General features: G+C 49.5%; 1 protein-coding gene across 1 annotated transcript in view; it reads right to left on the reverse strand.

The window, feature by feature from the left end:
- Positions 1-21,212: 21,212 nt before the first annotated feature.
- eef1e1 (eukaryotic translation elongation factor 1 epsilon 1) overlaps positions 21,213-23,877 on the reverse strand; it is a 28,409-nt gene continuing 25,744 nt past the window's right edge. The window contains exon 4 of the mRNA XM_070873488.1: positions 21,213-22,399. Coding sequence (XP_070729589.1) covers positions 22,259-22,399 — 141 coding nt within the window. The 3' untranslated portion in view covers positions 21,213-22,258. The remainder of the gene's footprint in view (positions 22,400-23,877) is intronic.

Here is a 23,877-nt window from a genome sequence, read left to right on the forward strand (position 1 = left end):
TGAAGGTAGGGGGTGAGGCAGTGTTGTGGGGGTAGGGGGTGAGGCAGTGTTGTGGGGGTAGGGGGTGAGACAGTATTGTGGGGGTAGGGGGTGAGACAGTGTTGAGGGGGTAGGGGGTGAGGCAGTGTTGTGGGGGTAGCGGGTGAGACAGTGTTGTGAAGGTCGGGGGTGAGGCAATGTTGTGGGGGTAGGGGGTGAGGCAGTGTTGAGGGGGTAGGGGGTGAGACAGTGTTGTGAGTGTAGGGGGTGAGACAGTGTTGTGATCGTAGGGGGTGAGGCAATGTTGTGGGGGTAGGGGGTGAGGCAGTGTTGAGGGGGTAGGGGTTGAGACAGTATTGTGGGGGTAGGGGGTGAGGCAGTGTTGAGGGGGTAGGGGGTGAGGCAGTGTTGTGGGGGTAGGGGGTGAGGCAGTGTTGTGGGGGTAGGGGGTGAGACAGTGTTGTGAGGGTAGGGGGTGAGGCAGTGTTGTGGGGGTAGGGGGTGAGGCAGTGTTGTGAGGGTAGTGGGTGAGACAGTGTTGAGGGGGTAGGGGGTGAGGCAGTGTTGTGAGGGTAGGGGGTGAGACAGTGTTGAGGGGGTAGGGGGGTGAGGCAGTGTTGAGGGGGTAAGGGGGTGAGGCAGTGTTGTGAAGGTAGGGGGTGAGGCAGTGTTGTGAAGGTAGGGGGTGAGGCAGTGTTGTGGGGGTAGGGGGTGAGACAGTATTGTGGGGGTAGGGGGTGAGACAGTGTTGAGGGGGTAGCGGGTGAGGCAGTGTTGTGGGGGTAGGGGGTGAGACAGTGTTGTGAACGTAGGGGGTGAGGCAATGTTGTGGGGGTAGGGGATGAGGCAGTGTTGTGGGGGTAGGGGGTGAGGCAGTGTTGTGGGGGTAGTGGGTGAGACAGTGTTGTGGGGGTAGGGGGTGAGGCAGTGTTGTGGGGGTAGGGGGTGAGGCAGTGTTGTGGGGGTAGGGGGTGAGACAGTGTTGTGAAGGTAGTGGATGAGGCAGTGTTGTGGGGGTAGGGGGTAAGGCAGTGTTGTGAAGGTAGTGGATGAGGCAGTGTTGTGGGGGTAGGGGGTGAGACAGTGTTGTGAAGGTAGGGGATGAGGCAGTGTTGTGGGGGTAGGGGGTGAGACAGTGTTGTGGGGGTAGGGGGTGAGACAGTGTTGTGGGGGTAGGGGGTGAGACAGTGTTGTGGGGGTAGGGGGTAAGGCAGTGTTGTGAAGGTAGGGGATGAGGCAGTGTTGTGGGGGTAGGGGGTGAGACAGTGTTGTGGGGGTAGGGGGTGAGGCAATGTTGTGGGGGTAGGGGGTGAGACAGTGTTGTGAAGGTAGGGGATGAGACAGTGTTGTGGGGGTAGGGGGTGAGACAGTGTTGTGGGGGTAGGGGGTGAGACAGTGTTGTGGGGGTAGGGGGTGAGACAGTGTTGTGAGGGTAGGGGGTGAGGCAGTGTTGAGGGGGTAGGGGGTGAGGCAGTGTTGTGGGGGTAGGGGGTGAGGCAGTGTTGTGGGGGTAGGGGGTGAGACAGTGTTGTGAGGGTAGGGGGTGAGACAGTGTTGTGAAGGTAGGGGGTGAGGCAATGTTGTGGGGGTAGGGGGTGAGGCAGTGTTGAGGGGGTAGGGGGTGAGGCTGTGTTGAGGGGGTAGGGGGTGAGGCAGTGTTGTGAAGGTAAGGGGTGAGGCAGTGTTGTGGGGGTAGGGGGTGAGACAGTATTGTGGGGGTAGGGGGTGAGACAGTGTTGAGGGGGTAGCGGGTGAGGCAGTGTTGTGGGGGTAGGGGGTGAGACAGTGTTGTGAACGTAGGGGGTGAGGCAATGTTGTGGGGGTAGGGGATGAGGCAGTGTTGTGGGGGTAGGGGGTGAGGCAGTGTTGTGGGGGTAGTGGGTGAGACAGTGTTGTGGGGGTAGGGGGTGAGGCAGTGTTGTGGGGGTAGGGGGTGAGGCAGTGTTGTGGGGGTAGGGGGTGAGACAGTGTTGTGGGGGTAGGGGGTGAGGCAGTGTTGAGGGGGTAGGGGATGAGGCAGTGTTGTGGGGGTAGGGGGTAAGGCAGTGTTGTGAAGGTAGTGGATGAGGCAGTGTTGTGGGGGTAGGGGGTGAGACAGTGTTGTGAAGGTAGGGGATGAGGCAGTGTTGTGGGGGTAGGGGGTGAGATAGTGTTGTGGGGGTAGGGGGTGAGACAGTGTTGTGGGGGTAGGGGGTGAGACAGTGTTGTGGGGGTAGGGGGTAAGGCAGTGTTGTGAAGGTAGGGGATGAGACAGTGTTGTGGGGGTAGGGGGTGAGACAGTGTTGTGGGGGTAGGGGGTGAGACAGTGTTGTGGGGGTAGGGGGTGAGACAGTGTTGTGAGGGTAGGGGGTGAGGCAGTGTTGAGGGGGTAGGGGGTGAGGCAGTGTTGTGGGGGTAGGGGGTGAGGCAGTGTTGTGGGGGTAGGGGGTGAGACAGTGTTGTGAGGGTAGGGGGTGAGACAGTGTTGTGAAGGTAGGGGGTGAGGCAATGTTGTGGGGGTAGGGGGTGAGGCAGTGTTGAGGGGGTAGGGGGTGAGGCTGTGTTGAGGGGGTAGGGGGTGAGGCAGTGTTGTGAGGGTAGTGGGTGAGGCAGTGTTGTGAGGGTAGGGGGTGAGACAGTGTTGTGGGGATAGGGGGTGAGGCAGTGTTGTGAGGGTAGGGGATGAGGCAGTGTTGTGAGGGTAGGGGGTGAGACAGTATTGTGGGGGTAGGGGGTGAGGCAGTGTTGTGAAGGTAGGGGGTGAGACAGTGTTGTGGGGGTAGGGGGTGAGGCAGTGTTGTGAAGGTAGGGGATGAGGCAGTGTTGTGGGGGTAGGGGGTGAGACAGTGTTGTGGGGGTAGGGGGTGAGGCAGTGTTGTGAAGGTAGGGGATGAGGCAGTGTTGTGAGGGTAGGGGGTGAGACAGTGTTGTGGGGGTAGGGGGTGAGACAGTATTGTGGGGGTAGGGGGTGAGACAGTGTTGTGGGGGTAGGGGGTGAGGCAGTGTTGTGAAGGTAGGGGATGAGGCAGTGTTGTGAGGGTAGGGGGTGAGACAGTATTGTGGGGGTAGGGGGTGAGGCAGTGTTGTGAAGGTAGGGGGTGAGACAGTGTTGTGGGGGTAGGGGGTGAGACAGTGTTGTGGGGGTAGGGGGTGAGACAGTGTTGTGGGGGTAGGGGGGTGAGACAGTGTTGTGGGGGTAGGGGGTGAGGCAGTGTTGTGGGAGTAGGGGGTGAGGCAGTGTTATGGGGGTAGGGGGTGAGGCAGTGTTGTGGGGGTAGGGGGTGAGGCAGTGTTGTGGGGGTATGGGATGAGGCAGTATTGTGGGGGTAGGGGGTGAGGCAGTGTTGTGAAGGTAGGGGATGAGACAGTGTTGTGGGGGTAGGGGGTGAGGCAGTGTTGTGGGGGTAGGGGGTGAGGCAGTGTTGTGGGGGTAGGGGGTGAGACAGTGTTGTGGGGGTAGGGGGTGAGACAGTGTTGTGAAGGTAGGGGGTGAGGCAATGTTGTGGGGGTAGGGGGTGAGGCAGTGTTGAGGGGGTAGGGGGTGAGACAGTGTTGTGGGGGTAGGGGGTGAGGCAGTGTTGTGGGGGTAGGGGGTGAGGCAGTGTTATGAAGGTAGGGGATGAGACAGTGTTGAGGGGATAGGGGAGTGAGGCAGTGTTGAGGGGGTAGGGGGGTGAGGCAGTGTTGTGAAGGTAGGGGGTGAGGCAGTGTTGTGAAGGTATGGGGTGAGGCAGTGTTGTGGGGGTAGGGGGTGTGGCAGTGTTGTGGGGGTAGGGGGTGAGGCAGTGTTGAGGGGGTAGGGAGTGAGGCAGTGTTGTGGGGGTAGGGGGTGAGGCAGTGTTGTGAAGGTAGGGGATGAGACAGTGTTGTGGGGGTAGGGGGTGAGGCAGTGTTGTGGGGGTAGGGGGTGAGGCAGTGTTGTGGGGGTAGGGGGTGAGGCAGTGTTGTGGGGGTAGGGGGTGAGGCAGTGTTGTGGGGGTAGGGGGTGAGACAGTATTGTGGGGGTAGGGGGTGAGGCAGTGTTGTGGGGGTAGGGGGTGAGACAGTATTGTGGGGGTAGGGGGTGAGACAGTGTTGAGGGGGTAGGGGGTGAGGCAGTGTTGTGGGGGTAGCGGGTGAGACAGTGTTGTGAAGGTCGGGGGTGAGGCAGTGTTGTGGGGGTAGGGGGTGAGGCAGTGTTGTGAAGGTAGGGGGTGAGACAGTGTTGTGGGGGTAGGGGGTGAGACAGTGTTGTGAGTGTAGGGGGTGAGACAGTGTTGTGGGGGTAGGGGGTGAGGCAATGTTGTGGGGGTAGGGGTTGAGACAGTATTGTGGGGGTAGGGGGTGAGGCAGTGTTGAGGGGGTAGGGGTTGAGACAGTATTGTGGGGGTAGGGGGTGAGGCAGTGTTGAGGGGGTAGGGGGTGAGGCAGTGTTGTGGGGGTAGGGGGTGAGGCAGTGTTGTGGGGGTAGGGAGTGAGACAGTGTTGTGAGGGTAGGGGGTGAGGCAGTGTTGTGGGGGTAGGGGGTGAGGCAGTGTTGTGAGGGTAGTGGGTGAGACAGTATTGAGGGGGTAGGGGGTGAGGCAGTGTTGTGAGGGTAGGGGGTGAGACAGTGTTGAGGGGGTAGGGGGGTGAGGCAGTGTTGAGGGGGTAGGGGAGTGAGGCAGTGTTGTGAAGGTAGGGGGTGAGGCAGTGTTGTGAAGGTAGGGGGTGAGGCAGTGTTGTGGGGGTAGGGGGTGAGACAGTATTGTGGGGGTAGGGGGTGAGACAGTGTTGACGGGGTAGCGGGTGAGGCAGTGTTGTGGGGGTAGGGGGTGAGACAGTGTTGTGAAGGTAGGGGGTGAGGCAATGTTGTGGGGGTAGGGGGTGAGGCAGTGTTGTAGGGGTAGGGGGTGAGGCAGTGTTGTGGGGGTAGGGGGTGAGGCAGTGTTGTGGGGGTAGGGGGTGAGGCAGTGTTGTGGGGGTAGGGGGTGAGACAGTGTTGTGGGGGTAGGGGGTGAGGCAGTGTTGTGAAGGTAGGGGATGAGGCAGTGTTGTGGGGGTAGGGGGTGAGACAGTGTTGTGGGGGTAGGGGGTGAGGCAGTGTTGTGAAGGTAGGGGATGAGGCAGTGTTGTGAGGGTAGGGGGTGAGACAGTATTGTGGGGGTAGGGGGTGAGGCAGTGTTGTGAAGGTAGGGGGTGAGGCAGTGTTGTGGGAGTAGGGGGTGAGGCAGTGTTATGGGGGTAGGGGGTGAGGCAATGTTGTGGGGGTAGGGGGTGAGGCAGTGTTGTGGGAGTAGGGGGTGAGGCAGTGTTATGGGGGTAGGGGGTGAGGCAGTGTTGTGGGGGTAGGGGGTGAGGCAGTGTTGTGGGGGTATGGGATGAGGCAGTATTGTGGGGGTAGGGGGTGAGGCAGTGTTGTGAAGGTAGGGGATGAGACAGTGTTGTGGGGGTAGGGGTGAGGCAGTGTTGTGGGGGTAAGGCTGAGGCAGTGTTGTGGGGGTAGGGGGTGAGGCAATGTTGTGGGGGTAGGGGGTGAGGCAGTGTTGTGAAGGTAGGGGGTGAGGCAGTGTTGTGGGGATTGGGGGTGAGACAGTGTTGTGGGGGTAGGGGGTGAGACAGTGTTGTGAAGGTAGGGGGTGAGGCAGTGTTGTGGGGGTAGGGGGTGAGGCAATGTTGTGGGGGTAGGGGGTGAGGCAGTGTTGTGGGGGTAGGGGGTGAGACAGTGTTGTGAAGGTAGGGGGTGAGGCAGTGTTGTGAAGGTAGGGGATGAGACAGTGTTGTGGGGGTAGGGGGTGAGGCAGTGTTGTGGGGGTAGGGGGTGAGGCAGTGTTGTGGGGGTAGGGGGTGAGACAGTGTTGTGGGGGTAGGGGGTGAGACAGTGTTGTGAAGGTAGGGGGTGAGGCAATGTTGTGGGGGTAGGGGGTGAGGCAGTGTTGAGGGGGTAGGGGGTGAGACAGTGTTGTGGGGGTAGGGGGTGAGGCAGTGTTGTGGGGGTAGGGGGTGAGGCAGTGTTATGAAGGTAGGGGATGAGACAGTGTTGAGGGGATAGGGGAATGAGGCAGTGTTGAGGGGGTAGGGGGGTGAGGCAGTGTTGTGAAGGTAGGGGGTGAGGCAGTGTTGTGAAGGTATGGGGTGAGGCAGTGTTGTGGGGGTAGGGGGTGAGGCAGTGTTGTGGGGGTAGGGGGTGAGGCAGTGTTGAGGGGGTAGGGGGTGAGGCAGTGTTGTGGGGGTAGGGGGTGAGGCAGTGTTGTGGGGATAGGGGATGAGGCAGTATTGTGAGGGTAGGGGGTGAGACAGTGTTGTGGGGGTAGGGGATGAGACAGTGTTGTGGGGGTAGGGGGTGAGGCAGTGTTGTGGGGGTAGGGGGTGAGACAGTGTTGTGAAGGTAGGGGATGAGACAGTGTTGTGGGGGTAGGGGGTGAGGCAGTGTTGTGGGGGTAGGGGGTGAGGCAGTGTTGTGGGGGTAGGGGGTGAGGCAGTGTTGTGGGGGTAGGGGGTGAGGCAGTGTTGTGGGGGTAGGGGGTGAGGCAGTGTTGTGGGGGTAGGGGGTGAGGCAGTGTTGTGGGGGTAGGGGGTGAGGCAGTGTTGTGGGGGTAGGGGGTGAGACAGTATTGTGGGGGTAGGGGGTGAGGCAGTGTTGTGGGGGTAGGGGGTGAGACAGTATTGTGGGGGTAGGGGGTGAGACAGTGTTGAGGGGGTAGGGGGTGAGGCAGTGTTGTGGGGGTAGGGGGTGAGACAGTGTTGTGGGGGTAGCGGGTGAGACAGTGTTGTGAAGGTCGGGGGTGAGGCAGTGTTGTGAAGGTAGGGGGTGAGACAGTGTTGTGGGGGTAGGGGGTGAGACAGTGTTGTGAGTGTAGGGGGTGAGACAGTGTTGTGATCGTAGGGGGTGAGGCAATGTTGTGGGGGTAAGGGGTGAGGCAGTGTTGAGGGGGTAGGGGTTGAGACAGTATTGTGGGGGTAGGGGGTGAGGCAGTGTTGAGGGGGTAGGGGGTGAGGCAGTGTTGTGGGGGTAGGGGGTGAGGCAGTGTTGTGGGGGTAGGGGGTGAGACAGTGTTGTGAGGGTAGGGGGTGAGGCAGTGTTGTGGGGGTAGGGGGTGAGGCAGTGTTGTGAGGGTAGTGGGTGAGACAGTATTGAGGGGGTAGGGGGTGAGGCAGTGTTGTGAGGGTAGGGGGGTGAGGCAGTGTTGAGGGGGTAGGGGGGTGAGGCAGTGTTGTGAGGGTAGGGGGTGAGGCAGTGTTGTGAAGGTAGGGGGTCAGGCAGTGTTGTGGGGGTAGGGGGTGAGACAGTATTGTGGGGGTAGGGGGTGAGACAGTGTTGACGGGGTAGCGGGTGAGGCAGTGTTGTGGGGGTAGGGGGTGAGACAGTGTTGTGAAGGTAGGGGGTGAGGCAATGTTGTGGGGGTAGGGGGTGAGGCAGTGTTGAGGGGGTAGGGGGTGAGACAGTGTTGTGGGGGTAGGGGGTGAGACAGTGTTGTGGGGGTAGGGGGTGAGACAGTGTTGTGAAGGTAGGGGGTGAGGCAATGTTGTGGGGGTAGGGGGTGAGGCAGTGTTGAGGGGGTAGGGGGTGAGACAGTATTGTGGGGGTAGGGGGTGAGGCAGTGTTGCGGGGGTAGGGGGTGAGACAGTATTGTGGGGGTAGGGGGTGAGGCAGTGTTGAGGGGGTAGGGGGTGAGGCAGTGTTGTGGGGGTAGGGGGTGAGGCAGTGTTGTGGGGGTAGGGGGTGAGACAGTGTTATGAAGGTAGGGGGTGAGGCAATGTTGTGGGTAGGGGGTGAGGCAGTGTTGAGGGGGTAGGGGGTGAGGCAGTGTTGAGGGGGTAGGGGGTGAGGCATTGTTGTGAGGATAGTGGGTGAGACAGTGTTGAGGGGGTAGCGGGTGAGGCAGTGTTGTGAGGGTAGGGGGTGAGACAGTGTTGAGGGGGTAGGGGGGTGAGGCAGTGTTGAGGGGGTAGGGGGGTGAGGCAGTGTTGTGAAGGTAGGGCGTGAGGCAGTGTTGTGAAGGTAGGGGGTGAGGCAGTGTTGTGGGGGTAGGGGGTGAGGCAGTGTTGTGGGGGTAGGGGGTGAGGCAGTGTTGAGGGGATAGGGGGTGAGGCAGTGTTGTGGGGGTAGGGGGTGAGACAGGTAGAAATGGAAGCATGAAAAACTGTCAAAGCGGAGCATTCTCCAGTGGCCCTGGAGCCGGGGAAAGGGAAAAAGACAGATAGGCACCTTAGGGCTAGACTATTCACTGTGACCGCTATTGCCCAAAAATGGGCACTATTTCCAGCCTTCGTGCTTTTTTTATTTTTCAGGATCGCTGGCATATCGCCCATTTTAAAAACCGCCAGTATCGCCTTTTTAATTTGGGCGATAGCCTTCATGATTCGAAAAAGGCGATAGCGATGTATTCAGTCATGCAAGGCTGGCATCCATAGCAACAGCCTTTCTGCACATGCGCCTTTTTTTTCAGACAAATAACTTTTCCCGTGATTCGGTAGATCAGGGGTCATCTGTGCATGGTAAGAAGGCAAAGGGAGGGAAGAGAGAAGGAAGGTTTATGTTGAGGCAGGTTTTGAGGGAGTTGAGAAGCAGATGAGATGGAGATGGACCATGACGAGTCGGAGAGAGGGCTGAGGAGGTTACAGGGAGAAGGAGAGCGAAAGCTTTCTCCGAAGAGGCAAACAAAGCCTTAGTCCATGAGGTTGAGACTCGGTGGGGCCAATTAATCCAAGGTGGGCATGGGAAACTTCCCCCCCGGATATACCAGAGAATATGGGCGGATATCGCCGCTGTTGTCTCATCTGTGGCCCACGATAGGTATGTGGCAGACCAGTGCCGCAAGCGCTGGAACAGTCTTGTTTCATCGGCAAGAGTAAGTATTAAATTATTACATTTATAATTGTAATGATGCATTGACTCATTAATTAGAATGTAAATCTGCTGGATTGTAATTAAGCTGGGTAATCTTGGGTAGCTTCCTTGTTAAGATTTGGACTGGGGTCAGAACCTGTGCCCTTTTACGCTATTTTGCTGAGATGCCTTAAACTTAATTGACAGTATTAATTATTATTTAAACGCTTTGATCGAAAATTGAGGCCAAAGGAATGACTGGAAACAGACAGACCGCAACACTTGGCATTTCTACCGCTTTAGTTTAGAAGGAGAATTATTAAATTATATCGCTGTTTGTGTGCTGTGAGCAACTCTTTAACTTGGGCACCGTCTCCTTTTTGGTTAGGTTGGTGGATGGGGCACAACTGAGCACTGTGGGGTCCGGTCAGCTTTGCCCAGACTGTGTGAGTCTCTCCGGCTGCTGTCATTCACACAGTGACCCAGCCTGGACTGGGGAAGAGCTGCCCTGGCTCACTGTCTGCCCTGGGACACTTTGGGACATTAGCTCCGGCCACATGGAGGTATCTGAGCACAACAAAGGGATACGGTGCCCCCTCCCATTACAGTCCTGTCATTGCTGAGCTCACCAGCGGTGCTGATTCCCTCCACCCTCCTCGGGGACTTCCATTGATTCCAATAAACCGCCTACCTCCCCATAGGCGCCGAATGGTATGGCCCGTGGATGGGACCTTTCCTGGAGATTGTATGTGAGATGTTTGGTGTCAAGCATTAGTTCCTAAATACTATCTTATTAAATATTTTCTCTGAACGTAGATGTTATAACCATGCATCCATTGGATAGAAACTGTATTAGCATATAACGTTAACGTTAATGATGAATAGCATGTGGGGTTACTAATTGTGGATTACAATATCTGTTGTATTTCCGTAATAGTACCTAGGCAATTAGCTTATGCCATGCTCTTGTCACTTTTGCAGAGGAAGATATCTAAGAATCAGGTGGAGTGGAGGCAGACCTGAGGAGGGCCTGCTGAGCTACATCCTATGACTGATCAGGAGGAGCGGGCCACAGCCTTAGTGGGCAGGCATAATCGCTCTGCCACCCGTGGTGGTGCAGATCCCGTTGTTGCGCCACGTGAGTAATGTGTAAACCAGTGGTAATTTAAAGTAATGTAATGGCATTTGATTATAATATATGAATGATGTAAAGTTATGCATGCAGCTTCTGTCCTCTTCTTTACTCTCATGTTAATCATATGTAACATCTCTCATTTGCATTTAAAGCAGTAGTGTTGCTCCTCGTACAACTCAATCATTCTCATGTCTTCCCTTCTCTTCTAATAACCTCAATTATGTTTTCCAGCTCCCCGGGCGCAATGGGAGGCCCCTGGAACATCACACCTACCGCTGCAGGTCATGCTCACCATAGGGGAAGAAGAAGACGACGATACAACCGAGGAGGAGGATGATGAGCCGGAAGGGCCATCTGTGGTACCTGCGGCCAGGTTATCCTCAACAGATGAAGTAGCGGGGCCAAGCGGCTTGCAGCAGGGCACTCCGAGTCGTCTAGTCCCCACGCTGACCCCGCGGAGGTTGAGTCTGCGAAGTGGGCACGTGCTGCGACGGGCAGATATCAACGGGGACATGGTGTCACTGTTGAGGGCGAGCATTGACGTAGGTCGAGAGCTCCTCCAGGCGCTTGGTGGGTTGACTGGCAACATTGCCAAACTATCTGCCAGAATAACGGAGGGCAGATGGTTGCGGCAATGGGGCAAACGACCGACTCTGTCGATGCCTTGCGGCACGTGATAGTTTTGGGACATGGCACTGCCGTACCACCATCCAGCACGACAAATGTGAGACAGGAGGAAGAAGTTCCTTCAGACTCGGAAGACGTTTCTTCACAAACGTCTTCTCCTTGATCCACTGAGGTCATTCTGCCAACGTCACCCCCTCCCCACAGCAGCAGCCCTTGAGGTGCTCTGCTGCATGACGTCTTGGTCCCATTACTCGGGGATTAAGTGAGAAAGTGGGGGTTACAACGAGGGGAATCAAGTTAGAGGATGGAAGCGTGGCCGCAGGTAGGGAGGGGGGGAGGCGTATATTGTTTAATTATTTTTTTAAATTGTTGATTGTTGATTGTTGACTGGGGATGGTGGGAGGGTGTTCTCGTTATATTGTTGAAAAAATTGTGTTTACTGTTGGGGGGTGGGGGGGGGGCTGTTATATATAGTTTGTTAAAAAATATTTTAAATCAGTTGTTAAATTATTAAAAATGTTTATGTAACTTTACAATTGTGAAGTGTCTTCTAATAACATATGGTAAAACATCAATACAAGGGTTGCAAACAATGGCCAGGCCAGATAAGGATGAAACATAACGAAACTGTAACTGTCACCAACGTAATTTCACGCAAAACGTTCATTTATGAGCTGCTGACGCAACAGTTTTGCAGCTGCATAACTACCACGGGGCTTTTCCAATGGTGTGGGGGGGGCGTGGGGCATGGATTTATCGCCAGGCTGATTGTCCTCCCCGAGGTCCTCGTCCTCCTCTTCATCCTCCTCTTCCACCTCCCCTCTCTCCTGAGGTGGACTGGCGGTCCCATCTGGCAATTGTTGTCCTCTCCTGATAGCTAGGTTATGCAACATGCAGCACACCGCAGCGACCTGCTCAGGGTGGTATTGTAGATTGCCTCCTGAATGGGTCAGGCATCTGAAATGCTACTTCAGAACTCCAATTGTTTTTTCGACGACATTGAGTGTGGTTTACGCAGGGGGGTCATGAGCCAGCTGGCAAGGCCATATCTTTTATCCCCCAGCATCCAACTGTGACCTTGTGGCTGACTCATAAACAGGTCAGAAACAATGCTCTCACGCAATATGTGCACATCATGGATGCTCCCTGGAAAATTTGCATTAACCGCCATGTCATTTGCTTGTGGTTGACAACGAGTTGCACATTCAGGGAGTGGAATCCCTATCAGTTCTGAAACACCTCTGCATCCTGTAAAGGTGCTCAAAGGGCAATGTGTATACAGTCTATTGCTCCCTGCACCTTGGGGAAGTTTGCTATTCTTGGTAAAGCCCTCTCTGTGCCTCCCTGGTCATAGGGAAATTTTTAAAGTCCATCCTGCGTGCGTAAAGGGCTTCAGTCACTTGTCGAATGCAGCAATATGTGACATGCTGAGAGATACCGCAAATGTCACCAGCTGAGGCCTGAAGGAATCCGATGCGTTGAAGGAAAGTGCTGCAGTAACCTTAACTTCAACGGGCAGTGCGATCCTGATGGTGCTGGTAGACTGAAGATCTCCCTTAATTAGCTGGCATATCTCACTGATGACCTCCTTTCAGAATCGCAGCCTTCTAATGCACATGCTATCGGACAAGCCCAGGTATGATCACTTATCCCTGTAAATGCGTTGGGTGTAACGTCTCCTCCTCCTCCTCAGCAGTCTATCACCTCTTTTATTGGGCACATAATGCTCTTCAATGAACTTTCTCCCATCTCTATTCTGCAGCATGTGAGTAGTCATCAATACTGGTTGAGAAATTACAGGCCTCATTGCTATAAATGCCCTCATCTGTCTTTTTAAATTGTCCTCAACAAATACAATGTGATTAGATGATTGGCAAGATTCAAAAATGCCCTTAAAATCACTCACAAATTCCTTCTCCGGACAAGCAATTCAAGCAGCCTTTTATTAAAATCCTCCGAGTTACAAAATGGCATCCACACTGCCGAGTTAATGTCAGGTGAGTGCAGCTTTTCTTGAGCATCTTTTTGGGCGAGCGAAGATTTTGGGCGCGTTATAGGCAAAATGTCAAAAGTAACGCTTGGTGATAATCGGGCGCTTGTTTCCATTATAAACAGTATTCTGGGCCTTGCACGAGGATGACGTCATATTTAAAAAAGAAAAATAGGCCGGGCGATGCAGCTCATTCCTGTATGCCGAAAGTTGCGCTGGTGATAAATGGACGATAATCAGGAAGCTAGTTTCCATTTTTCATCAAATATGGGCGATAGCCTGAATCTCAGCGCTAAATGGGCGATGATGTGCCGAAAGTCTAGCCCACCATGGGTGCAGAGCATCTCATCAACTCCGATACTGGGCTCAGTTGTCAGCTGTGGCTCAGTAGGTAGCACATTCACCTCTGAGTCAGAAGGTTGTGGGTTGAAGTCTCACTCCAGGGACTTGAGCATATAAATTTAGGCAGACACTCCAGTGCAGTACTGAGGGAGTGCTGCACTGTCGGAGGTGCCGTCTTTCGGATGAGACGTTAAACTGAGGTCCTATCTGCTCTCTCAAGTAGACAAGTGGACGTAAAAGATTCCATGACACTATTTTGAAGAGCAGGGAAGTTATCCCCGATGTCCTGGCCAAGATTTATCCCTCAATCAACATAACAAAAACAGATTATCTGGTCAATATCACATCACATCATAGTACTTCATTGGCAGTAAAGCACTTTGAGACGTCCGGTGGTCGTGAAAGGCGCTATATAAATGCAAGTCTTTCTTTCTTTTACTGAGTTCCCACCCCAAGCACCCAACTGTCCCGCCCCTCGGAACGCCCAGCCGCCATTTTCAGCACTTCCGACTGAAGAGAAAGTGGGAGCTATCGTTAAGGTGTTAAGTTATTAAAGTCGGAAGGCTGCAAAGTGCCGAACAAGAAGATCCTATTCCTCGGGTTTGCGTTGCACTTCATTGGAACAGTGGGGAGTGCCAAAGACAGAGAGGTCAGTGTTACAAGGGTACAGGCAATTAAAGTCGGAGGAGACGCGGCTTGGAGTTGCACTCTGGAACAGAATGGAGGTGTTCACAAAAGCAGACACCTAATCTACGTTTGGTCTGCCCAATTTAGAAGAGACCACCCCATAAGCAGAAGTGAATACAGTATACTCGGTCAGAAAAAATACACATACATTGCTGTCTCACATTAAAGAAGTGTTTAGGGCCCTGGACAGTGGTGTGGGAGGGGATGAAAGGGCAAATGCATCTCCTGCACTTGCATGGCAAGGTCGTGGGAAGGAGAGGATATGGTAGCAGTGTTGCAAGAGTGAACCAGAGTGTCACAAGGATAATGGTCAATGTTCTCGTTAAGCTGTGTGGCCGCGCAGTGCTCTGCGCAGGCCAAGCACCGGCTTTAAGTGAGACAAACTGCGCACGCACAAACATTTGAATTGGCCGTGCAGCCCATTAAAGGGCCTGCTCACCGGAAAAAAAAAAGAGGGAACGTTGGTTACAGTCCCTTTAGAAAGCAAAGAGGACTGGTTCGGGAAATATCTGTCTAGTGGTAGGATCATATTGGACATGTCAGAAATTGCATTAGATGATCTGTCAGATGTGGAGGTGAGGACAAGGGGGGCCCTATTTCAACTAATGCACTAATGTCCTGCAGGGAAGGACACCTGCCAGTCCTACCCTGTCTGGCCTGGATGTAATCGCAGCCTGACATTATGCCGCTGAGTATTGATGCTCTTTCAAATGGCGCAGCAAGCCACCCAGCTATATAAACATTTGTTAGAAGGTGGCCCACCATCACTTGCTCAGCCCAACTAGAGAGGGCAATAAATACAGCCTTGCCAGCATTGCCCACTTCCTGGCAACAAAGTAGCATTGACAGTGATGACAAATTACATTTAGATAGATCCCTTAAGTACCAAGGTGCTTCACAGAGATGCAAGGAAAAATCAAACTCCCAGCCACAGCCATTCGGAGAGGTGGCTGAAAGCTTGGTCAAAGAGTAGGAGAGGAAGTTGAGAGTGTGTAGGGAGGGAATTCCACAGCATGGGGCCTAAGTGGCCGAAAGCATGGCTGCCACTGGTGAGGCAAGGGTGGCTGGGGATGGGAGAGTGGAGATACACAAGAGGCCAGAGTCAGTGGAACAGAGAACTGGAGTGGGGGTATTGTAGAGTTGGAGGAGGTTACAGAGATAGGGACATCAACTAAAAATCTGCATTAACATGCTGACTCTGGTATTGTCTGTTCTCTGTCCAATTCAAACAACTGCCTCTGTTTCTTTAAAGCTGGTGTAACATTTAAAAGTGTAATAGACAGTAAATGCAGACCTAAGATGGACAGAAAACACGGCAAAGACAGAAAAACAGCTTTAAAACACCTAAAGATTGACTGAAAAAACCCACAAATTAGTGAGCAAATTTTGGAGTTTTTTTTATAATAGTGCCACTTAGTGCAGGGAGGCCAACAATTACAGGGTGAAAGGCAAATGTTGATATAAGGCTTTACCATTCTAAATATTGACATAGAAAGCATGGCATAAAAATTGCACCCAATAATTTGTGCCAGTCACCTTAATGAACAATGCTTTTCCACCTTGTCATCACATTTAGTGCATCAGGATATGATATTAATATATGAAATACTCAATATAAATTGAGATTCTGATACACAAGTGCACATAGAATCATAGATAGAATCATAGAATCATAGATAGGAGGAGGCCATTCCAGCCATCCTGCCTGTACTGGCTCTTTGAAAGAGCTATCAAATTACTACCACTCCCCTGCTCTTTCCCCATAGCCTAGCAAAAGGATTATGTAAATATTTTTGGTAAATTCTCCAACAATAAAGGCCAGGAATTTGGATTTAAAAAAAATGTAGCCTCGCAGATGTATTTATTTATTAAAGAACAGTTGCTTGCATTTTATGTATAGTATAAATGCAGTTCTGCTTCCCAAACTGTTTTTGTTCCAATGCGACAGTTATAAAAGTTGCACTGACTTAACAGATTTAAGGAGAAAATCTGAAAGTATCTACAATGTCACCATCTTTTCACCTGGTTTGCAGTACAAGCTTATGGAACAATGTTAACCTTTCTCATAACAAGCATAGCACATTTGCGTTACATACTTACAGCCGGCTAAATATTTTTCCTTCCAAAAATATCTGATCAGGTTTCTAAGAGACATCCTGTCCATGCAGTATCAGGCAATCCATGTGCACAAATACAAAGTGACAGGATTCACCATCACATTCTGTAACTTAGTCCTCTGCTAGAAAATAGCTCATGGCCTCCGATGCCAAGCCTCTTGACAAAGGGCTTGAGGGTGTTATCTTCGCCTCTTCCAACAAATGAAGCAAAACTCACTCTTAATAGGTTATGATGTCAAAAGAAAACTTTAGAGAGGTTTTTGTGCAGCTGATTGTCTAGCTAACCAACTGAACTTTTAGAAGTCAATAATATTTCAATAGTTCCTCTCCAACTATAATTGCCACAAATTTGGGTTCCTTTGTTGCTCTGCGCAGCATTAAGGGACACAGACACACAAGATGGATTGTCTTTGGGATTATATCTTCCTCTAGTACTCACAAAGATTAGAGGATTTTGACAGCGAAATGTGGAACTGAGTCTCACCTAAATGCATCCATGGCTCTTGTTGTCCACTATCGCCCAGATTTTATCATCCAGTTTTTTTTGTAAAACAGCTTACCCATGTTGAGTTTGATTACTGTTGGCTTACCCATGCCATCTAACTATAATAAATGTTCAAAAGTTTCCAATTCAGCAAATGGCCTGGTTAGATTGTGTCGTGTATCACTTATCTTGTTTCCTTGGCTTCTCTGGGCAAGCCTGTAATGAATGTGCGATGTTGGTGAATGTTTTGGATATCTTCTCAGCCTTGCCTTCAAATCCCTCCATGGACTCACCCCACTGGATGTTTGTAACCTCCTCCAGCCCCACGACCCTCCGAGATCTCTGCACTTCTCCAATTCTGGTCTCTTACGCATAGCTGATTTTCTTCATTCCACCATTGGTGGCTGCCTTCAGCTGCCTAAGTCCTAAGCTAAATCTTTCCACCTCTTTAAGGCGCTCCTTAAAACCTACCTCTGACCAAGCATTTTGTGATCTGTCCTAATATCCCCCTATGCACCAGTGTCAAATTTTGATTGTTAATCGCTGCTGTGAAAAATCTTGGGACATTTTACATTAAATGCAAGTTGTTGTTAGTCAATACCATAAACTGAAGGGGTGCCTCTACCACTCTGCATCGACCAAAAGTAGCTGGATGGATGAGAGACACTTTAAAAGTCACTGTTGGCCATTTTCTTGCTTGGTAACAAGAAAGCAGCCATTGGTGATCAATGGATGCATATCATTGCTGCTTATACAGCAGCATGTTTAATATCGCAATAATAGACCACATCAGATGATCAAATCATGCATGTTTTTTGTAGTACGGTTTAATGAAAGTCCGGCCTTGAAACTGCTTAAAATAGTTGACTCTTTTTCATTTCAGTATAATCCCTGCCTAGTGTCTTTAATGTTTACAGCATGAATTCTGAAGCAATAGGGACCTTAATAGACACTTCTGTGACTGCGGGCTTGTAATTTAATCCCTTCACCCTGCTGGGAGAGTTGACTTTATGATATCTCGTAAACACAGTCAAACCTATGTTGGCAGAGGATGTAGATAGAGAGTCACTTGGGTCGTGACAACTTAGCGATGGGATTTTGCTATGAATAAAATAATTAGTATAATTATCATCATGATATAACCTGATCAGAATTGTCCATGCAAATTGCATTGCTTTCTTTGCAATCCAATTAAATGCTACAGTCCAAATCCTCACAATCATCCAGCATTTAACGAGTGTCAATGGGATGATGGAAGTTATGGCAAAATGCATCATTATGCTGCTTGTGCATGTCATTATGTGGAAAATTAGGCATTATTGTTTCCTTTCCACAGTAAGTCAGTGCCCCTTTATGATCGACATTATGGAGTGAGTTCAAAGTATAGATTGGCTCAGTTGGTGGCACTTATGCCTCTGTGTCAGCTGTGGGATTATATCCCACTCCAGGATTTATGTATGGAATCCAGGCTGACACTTCAGTGCAATACTGACATCATCACTGACAATGCAGGACACTATCTTTCAGACGAGACATTAATCAAGGCTCATCTACCTGAAAAGGTGGATGTGAAGAATCAAAGGGCACTATTCAAAGAGCAGGGTTTTTTTCTGGCCAATATTCTTCACCCTACCAACACCACCTCAACAAATAGATCAACTAGTTGTTATAGTTTCTGGTTCTTGTATGCAAAATGACCTCATCCATCTACATAGCAACAGTCACTGCACCTTGAAATGATTCATAGTATGCAAAGCTGTTTCAGGTATCCCAAAAGACCTGATAAGGTGGTAAAAAAAATGCAAGTCTTTCTTACCAGTGCTGAAGAAAGATCTCAAAAGCTTTTCCTAGCTAAATTAACTTTGCAGTAAACCAATTGACGATATAAAGGCTCGAGTGTTATGTATTAATTCCTATTGATACACAGGAACGATAAAGTAAGGCCAGGCAGTGGTGTCCAAATGGTGGGTCATGAGCCTTGGCAATCCAGCTGTTAAAGCTCAGGCAAGCCAGTCCTGTTGGTGTTTAGATAGCTTGTTAAAATTGTGGGTTCTCTGGTTTGTATTTCAGGGGCCTGGAGATTTTGATCTGGTTATTTTTTTATGCATTGGTGCCTCATTGGTGGATAAATCCAACATCAGAATCCAAAGACCGGTTCGTATCAGCAACTCAAGACATATGCAAATTAGTGGTTACATGAATTTAAACTCTCTACGTGGCCTCAGAGGCTCCATGATGCAAACCTGTGTGGCCTTTAAGGCCTGGTTCCTACATTTCTTACCCTAAATGTGTCAGCTGTGGCTCAGTGGGTAGCACTCTTGCCTTTGAGTCAGAAGGTTGTGGGTTCAAATCCCACTCGAGAGACTGAAGGACAAAAATCTAGGCCGACACTCCAGTGCAATACTGAGGGAATGATGCAGTGTCGGAGGTGCTGTCTTTTAGATGAGACATTAAACCGAGGCACTGTCTACTCTCTCCGGTGGATGTAAAAAAATCCCATGATGCTATTTTGAAAAAGAGCAGGGGAATATGTAAATCAATAAAACAGATTATCTGGTCATCATCACATTGCAGTTTGTGGGAGCTTGCTGTGCAAATTGGCTGCCGTATTTACTACATTACTGCAGTGGCTACACGTCAAAAGTACTTCATTGGCTGTAAAGCGCTTTGGGATGTCCTGAGGTTGGGAAAGGCGCTATATAAATGCAATTCTTTCTTTCTACATTTAAGTGATTTTGATATAGCAGTCATCTTGCTAGTGTCTATTCAGCCAACAAATATAGGCATCTGCAATAATACTCCAGGAATAACCAAAGTTTAAAACAGTAAGTAGATACATACATGGTACAAAAAAGTCTAGAATATCAACTATTTAACATACAAATACTGGATAAGCATCTACTCGGATTTGCAGAACACAAAGAGATTTCAGCTTTGTATTATTGTGACTTGGTAATAGAGAATAGATAGCAGCAATTACAAGGAAGTAATCTAATCGAGGGATGATACCACAAACTCCAAGAGTAAAGCTTACGTGATTTATAACTTGTCATCTGAACAAAGTCAGCACAATACATCCTTGAAACTCTTCCGGGACTTCTTTTTAAATAGTTTCCACTGACATTTTATTCAGTTTCTAATCCTTTTTGCACTGACAGACCAGTAGGCTCTGTGATATTATTCCATAGCAACGGTCACATTCAGGGATTTGCCATTGTGCCATTACTGTTAAGTTTAATGAGAAATAACTTACAATTACCAGGGAATGTGGCCAGCATGGATTCTATTAAACAGACCATTGCAAACAGAACAGCTTCTTTAAAATGTAGCTGTATGTAACTACTCCTGGTCACTTACGCACGGCAAACCACTCCCATACTGGAGCTCTTCAGGAAAAGCCTATTGCTTTAAATCAAGGATGCGTCTATTTGTACTGCCAAAATGGCCACCTCATCTGTGATTGGCTCTCCAACATAACAACCTATTGCTGATTGGTCCCTTTGGAGGATAAGCCACATCCTGAAGTTTGTAATTGGAACCGCCCAGCCCAAGTTCTGACTGACTTCGCAAATTGTAAATCGATCCATTTTGACTTCAGAAGCCAGGAGGATAGATCTCCCCAAAAGCCAACTTCCAGCTGAAGTCCCTTACCCAAGTGCAAGTGCCGCCTCCCCAGCCAAAGTTCCTTACCCAAGTGCAAGTGCATGACCTTACCACCACCACCCCCCCCCACAGATGGGGCATTGTGTGCAGATTGTTAACAGGTTTATTGGATATGAAGTGAATAGGGAGTGTCATGACTTCTGGATTTTATCCACGCCAACGATGTCCCTTGTAACACACGCACCGAGCTTTCCGAGAAATCAGGTGAGTGTAATGGGGATTGGAAGAATCTCTCTTCCCTCTTTCCCCCTCCCCCCCTCCCCCTCTGCCCCTCCCCCGGCTCTCTTTCCCTCCGCTCCCCTAAGCTCGCGCTCTCTCTCCCCCTGCCGCCGCTCAGTGGGAGGCTTGGGGCCCGATCTGAGGCTTGCAGCTCAGCGGGGGGCCCGGTTGGCAGTCGGTCGGAGGAGCAGGCTTGTGGAGGATCAGCAGGTCTGGTCGAACAACCCTTGGAGCAACAATGTGGTCGGACTGATTGCAGGGTCCCACTTCTGGGCAGGGAGCATCGGGGACAGAGTCGAGAGGACGTAGATGTAGGACCGAAAAAGTGCAGTACAAATAGTCCCTTAAATCAATGTTATTCACTAAATTTCCATCAATAACCACATTCCCAAGAAAATGTCTTGCTCATACTCAGGAATGCTTCAACATGTTGCACCTGAAGCTCCCCTCACACACAGTTCCTGATTTTAAACCTGGCATATGCTGATTGAAAGTGACACCATTTCCGAGGTGATAAATAACTACTGGACTGATCCTATCGTTTTAATATAGCCTTTTCACTTGCTTAAATAGTACAGATGGTTTTCAGGGGAAGCTAGATAAGTATATGCGGGAGAAAGCAATAGATGTATATGCTGATAAAGGTGAGATGGAATAGAGTGGGAGGAGGCTCATGTGGAGCATAAACACCAGCACAGACCAGTTGGGACAAATGGCCAGTTTCTGTCCTGCAAGTTCAATGTAATTCTACTGGACTTTCTTTTACTAGTCAGCCAAAGGGCCGGGGGGGGGGGGGGAAAGAGACAGCAATGAATGGCACTTTTGGTAAGATCCAACAGCTGTGTGGACCACAAGTGGCCTCCCCTGGGCTACACTGCTTTAACTAAACCACAGCAGAAGTAACAAGCTTCACCAATGGCTATTTTAACAATTATTCTGCTCCTCGTCTCAGAGTGTCGACATTTTGAATGACTGCTTTCAATTGATAACACCATCCATGAAAGAACTATGAGAATGTGTGAAATGGAAGCTGGTCAGTTAGATGTTTAATTTCTAAGTTTACTCAGCTTCAGTTCTTTCGTAGAACAAAAACAGCAAAACATGTGTGATATTAGATATTAAAATGAGCGGTCTCAGATTTCGGGTGCGTATCGTGACCTATTCATACTTTTCCCACATATACAAAACGATGCACCACCAAACTTGCTTCAATTTATGATTTATTTTAGTATACCTTAAGAGTACGAATTGCAGACACCAACCAATAAATACTGATCATTTAACATAAAATGGTCACTGTGTACGTTTACTTTGAGAGGACCTTTGTAAAATGGCATCAAATGATAGTTACAATAGGTTAGGGATCTTCACAGTCGAGCTAAGGTTGCTGGCTTCCTTTGACAAGTTCTTCAGAATTGGCACTTTTTCACCAATCTTAAATTAAAAATAATGTAAACAATATTCATTTTAAAATAATGTAAAACTATGCAAAATAGGTTAGTTATGGAACTTCATTTCTGAGCCACAATTAACCAGAAAAAACTGTTAGCTGGTTGAAATATTAAAAAAATGTACATTCAACAGCACCCTTCCATTTAAATTTCCACAATCAAACATAATGCTCGGTAGCAAGAGTTTTCTGTAATGCCCAATTAATCACTAGTATTAGGTAGGATAGGTAGAGTAGTTTAAGAACATTGTAATTTTTCCTCAATGACGTGCACTGAGTGCAATCACATCGTTCACCCGATCTGTAAGCTGCATTTACTTGATCAAAAATTCAGGCCAGATTGTTGAATTCCAGCCATTTCCCTTCAGCAACTTGAACCAGGATGGTTTAGTCAGACCAAAAATGCTATTTGTAAAATAAACAAGTAGGTTTGCATTTCTATCTCCCCATACCATTCTATGTGGAAGGTTCTGCTCAGAAATAAGACTCATGCCAACTTTGCATAGCCATTTTTAACTTGATTTGGTAAAAAGAAATGGTAGCACAGTAGACAAAACCTGCAATGTTGACACTGCACCTAATTTTGGAGTTAAAGAAGAAAGCAAATAGAATGTAAAAAATAATTTGCTGTGTTACATTGTCACCGAAAGCAAACATACTGGGCAGACAAAAGAGCAGGAGGCTTGCTCTCATGTATGCTAGAATCAGCAAATGTACCCATGTCAACCCTCACTACTTCAATCCTGACAAGCAGATGTTCAGATTCAGCACGACTCATGAAGACTGTATGCAGCTTTCCTAGTGGACAGTAGGATAGAGCCTGTTCTTCATGAAGATGACAGCAGCAGAGTGTTGTCGGACTCCAGGATAGTGCTGGATATGGTTGAACCACCGGGACACATTCACGTATTTCTCTCGATCTTCATGGGTTAGTCCAGCCTAGAAATAAACATTTTAAAAAGTAGTTAAGAACAGGAGATCAAAAACTTCAGTAAACCTCTGGCATAAACAGGAAGAGCTGCTTTATATCATGAAACACCTACTAATCCAATGGGTCAATAGTCAAAAAGAACATATGATGCGCCACGGAGTCACACAAACGAGAAACGCCCCACATTTGATACCTGGTCAGTGTCGAATTAAGTGACCACAGTTGAGGATGTGGCAGAGGGTACAGACCCTTTGGTCACTGGTGTGACGTTTAGGGTATATAGTGGCTGCAGTGTGTACCATCTGCAAGATGCACAAGTGCTATGGCGGTCTTGAGCTGGCGCTGGAAGCCAGCTTCAATGTGCGTTGTTAAAGCTACCACTTGGTTGCAGCAGTTACAGCTGCTCCGGAAGCCTGCTTGCTCCTTAGGAATGGTTGGCTCGATGATGGGGACTAGTCTGTGCAGTAATAGCCTCTCCGGCACTTTATAAAAAGAGTGCAAAAAGTGAGATCGGGCGGTAGCTGGAGGCTTCACGTGCATTCTTACCCTGCTTCAGGAGGACAATTATTTGAGTCTCCCTCTAAATAGGTGGAATTTTACATTTGCCAGTACCTCAGAAGGAGGTCAACCATCTCTTTGCTTTGGGTCCCAGTGCTTTTAAGAATTCTGGGTAAACACAATCTGGACCAGATTAAAGGATTTGGTTTTTGACAGGGTTGCATTCAGTTCGTCCAGGTGAATGGATAGTTGACGATCTTGGTGCTACCATCAAATTGTCGAAAGCTGCCATTTCACCTGGCGTTGAAATTCTGTCCACCAGAGCCGTTGATGTTTGTATCAAGTGGGATTCAATAGTGTCCACTTTGATGGCCTTCCTGTGTTTATGGGTCCAAATTTGCCCAGGAGTTGCTCTGTTTTTTTTTGGAGCAACTTGACTTTTTTTTGGGGGGAGTATCTTAAAAATCCCCATTCTGCACATTTAATTTGTGCCGGTGTAAGTGAGAGGGTTAGGATTTATTTTTTAAGTTTAGTTTTATTTTCCCCCAAAAGAGGGCGTTACAAATCATCTACACCTGTTTTGGCCATTTAAGCCACTTTGGACAGCTAATAGTTGCTCCAAACTAACTTAGGCCAGCGTATGTGGCCACTTGTGGCCCGTACAGAAAACCCTTGGAGAGTTAAGAAATCAGCGCAGGCAAGTACATTTAAAGCACCAAGCACTAAACAAAGCACAAAAATAAGCATTCAATAAAAAAAAAAGGAAGCTGAGAGGACCTGCACCTAGCACCAAGACTTACAAAGCACTAAACAAAGCACAAAAAGTAATAAGCAATTAATTAATAAGAAAAAGGAACCCTGCACCTAAAGCACCAAGACCAAAGTAATAAGCAATCAATCAATAACAAATAAAAAATAGAAGTCCTACCTTTATGTGAAGGAAAGGCAGCGGGCTGCCGATGAGGGAGCCCATTTGGCCAGGGATAGG

Source organism: Pristiophorus japonicus, chromosome 1 (genome assembly GCF_044704955.1).
Source record: "Pristiophorus japonicus isolate sPriJap1 chromosome 1, sPriJap1.hap1, whole genome shotgun sequence".
Taxonomy (NCBI): Eukaryota; Metazoa; Chordata; class Chondrichthyes; family Pristiophoridae; genus Pristiophorus; species Pristiophorus japonicus.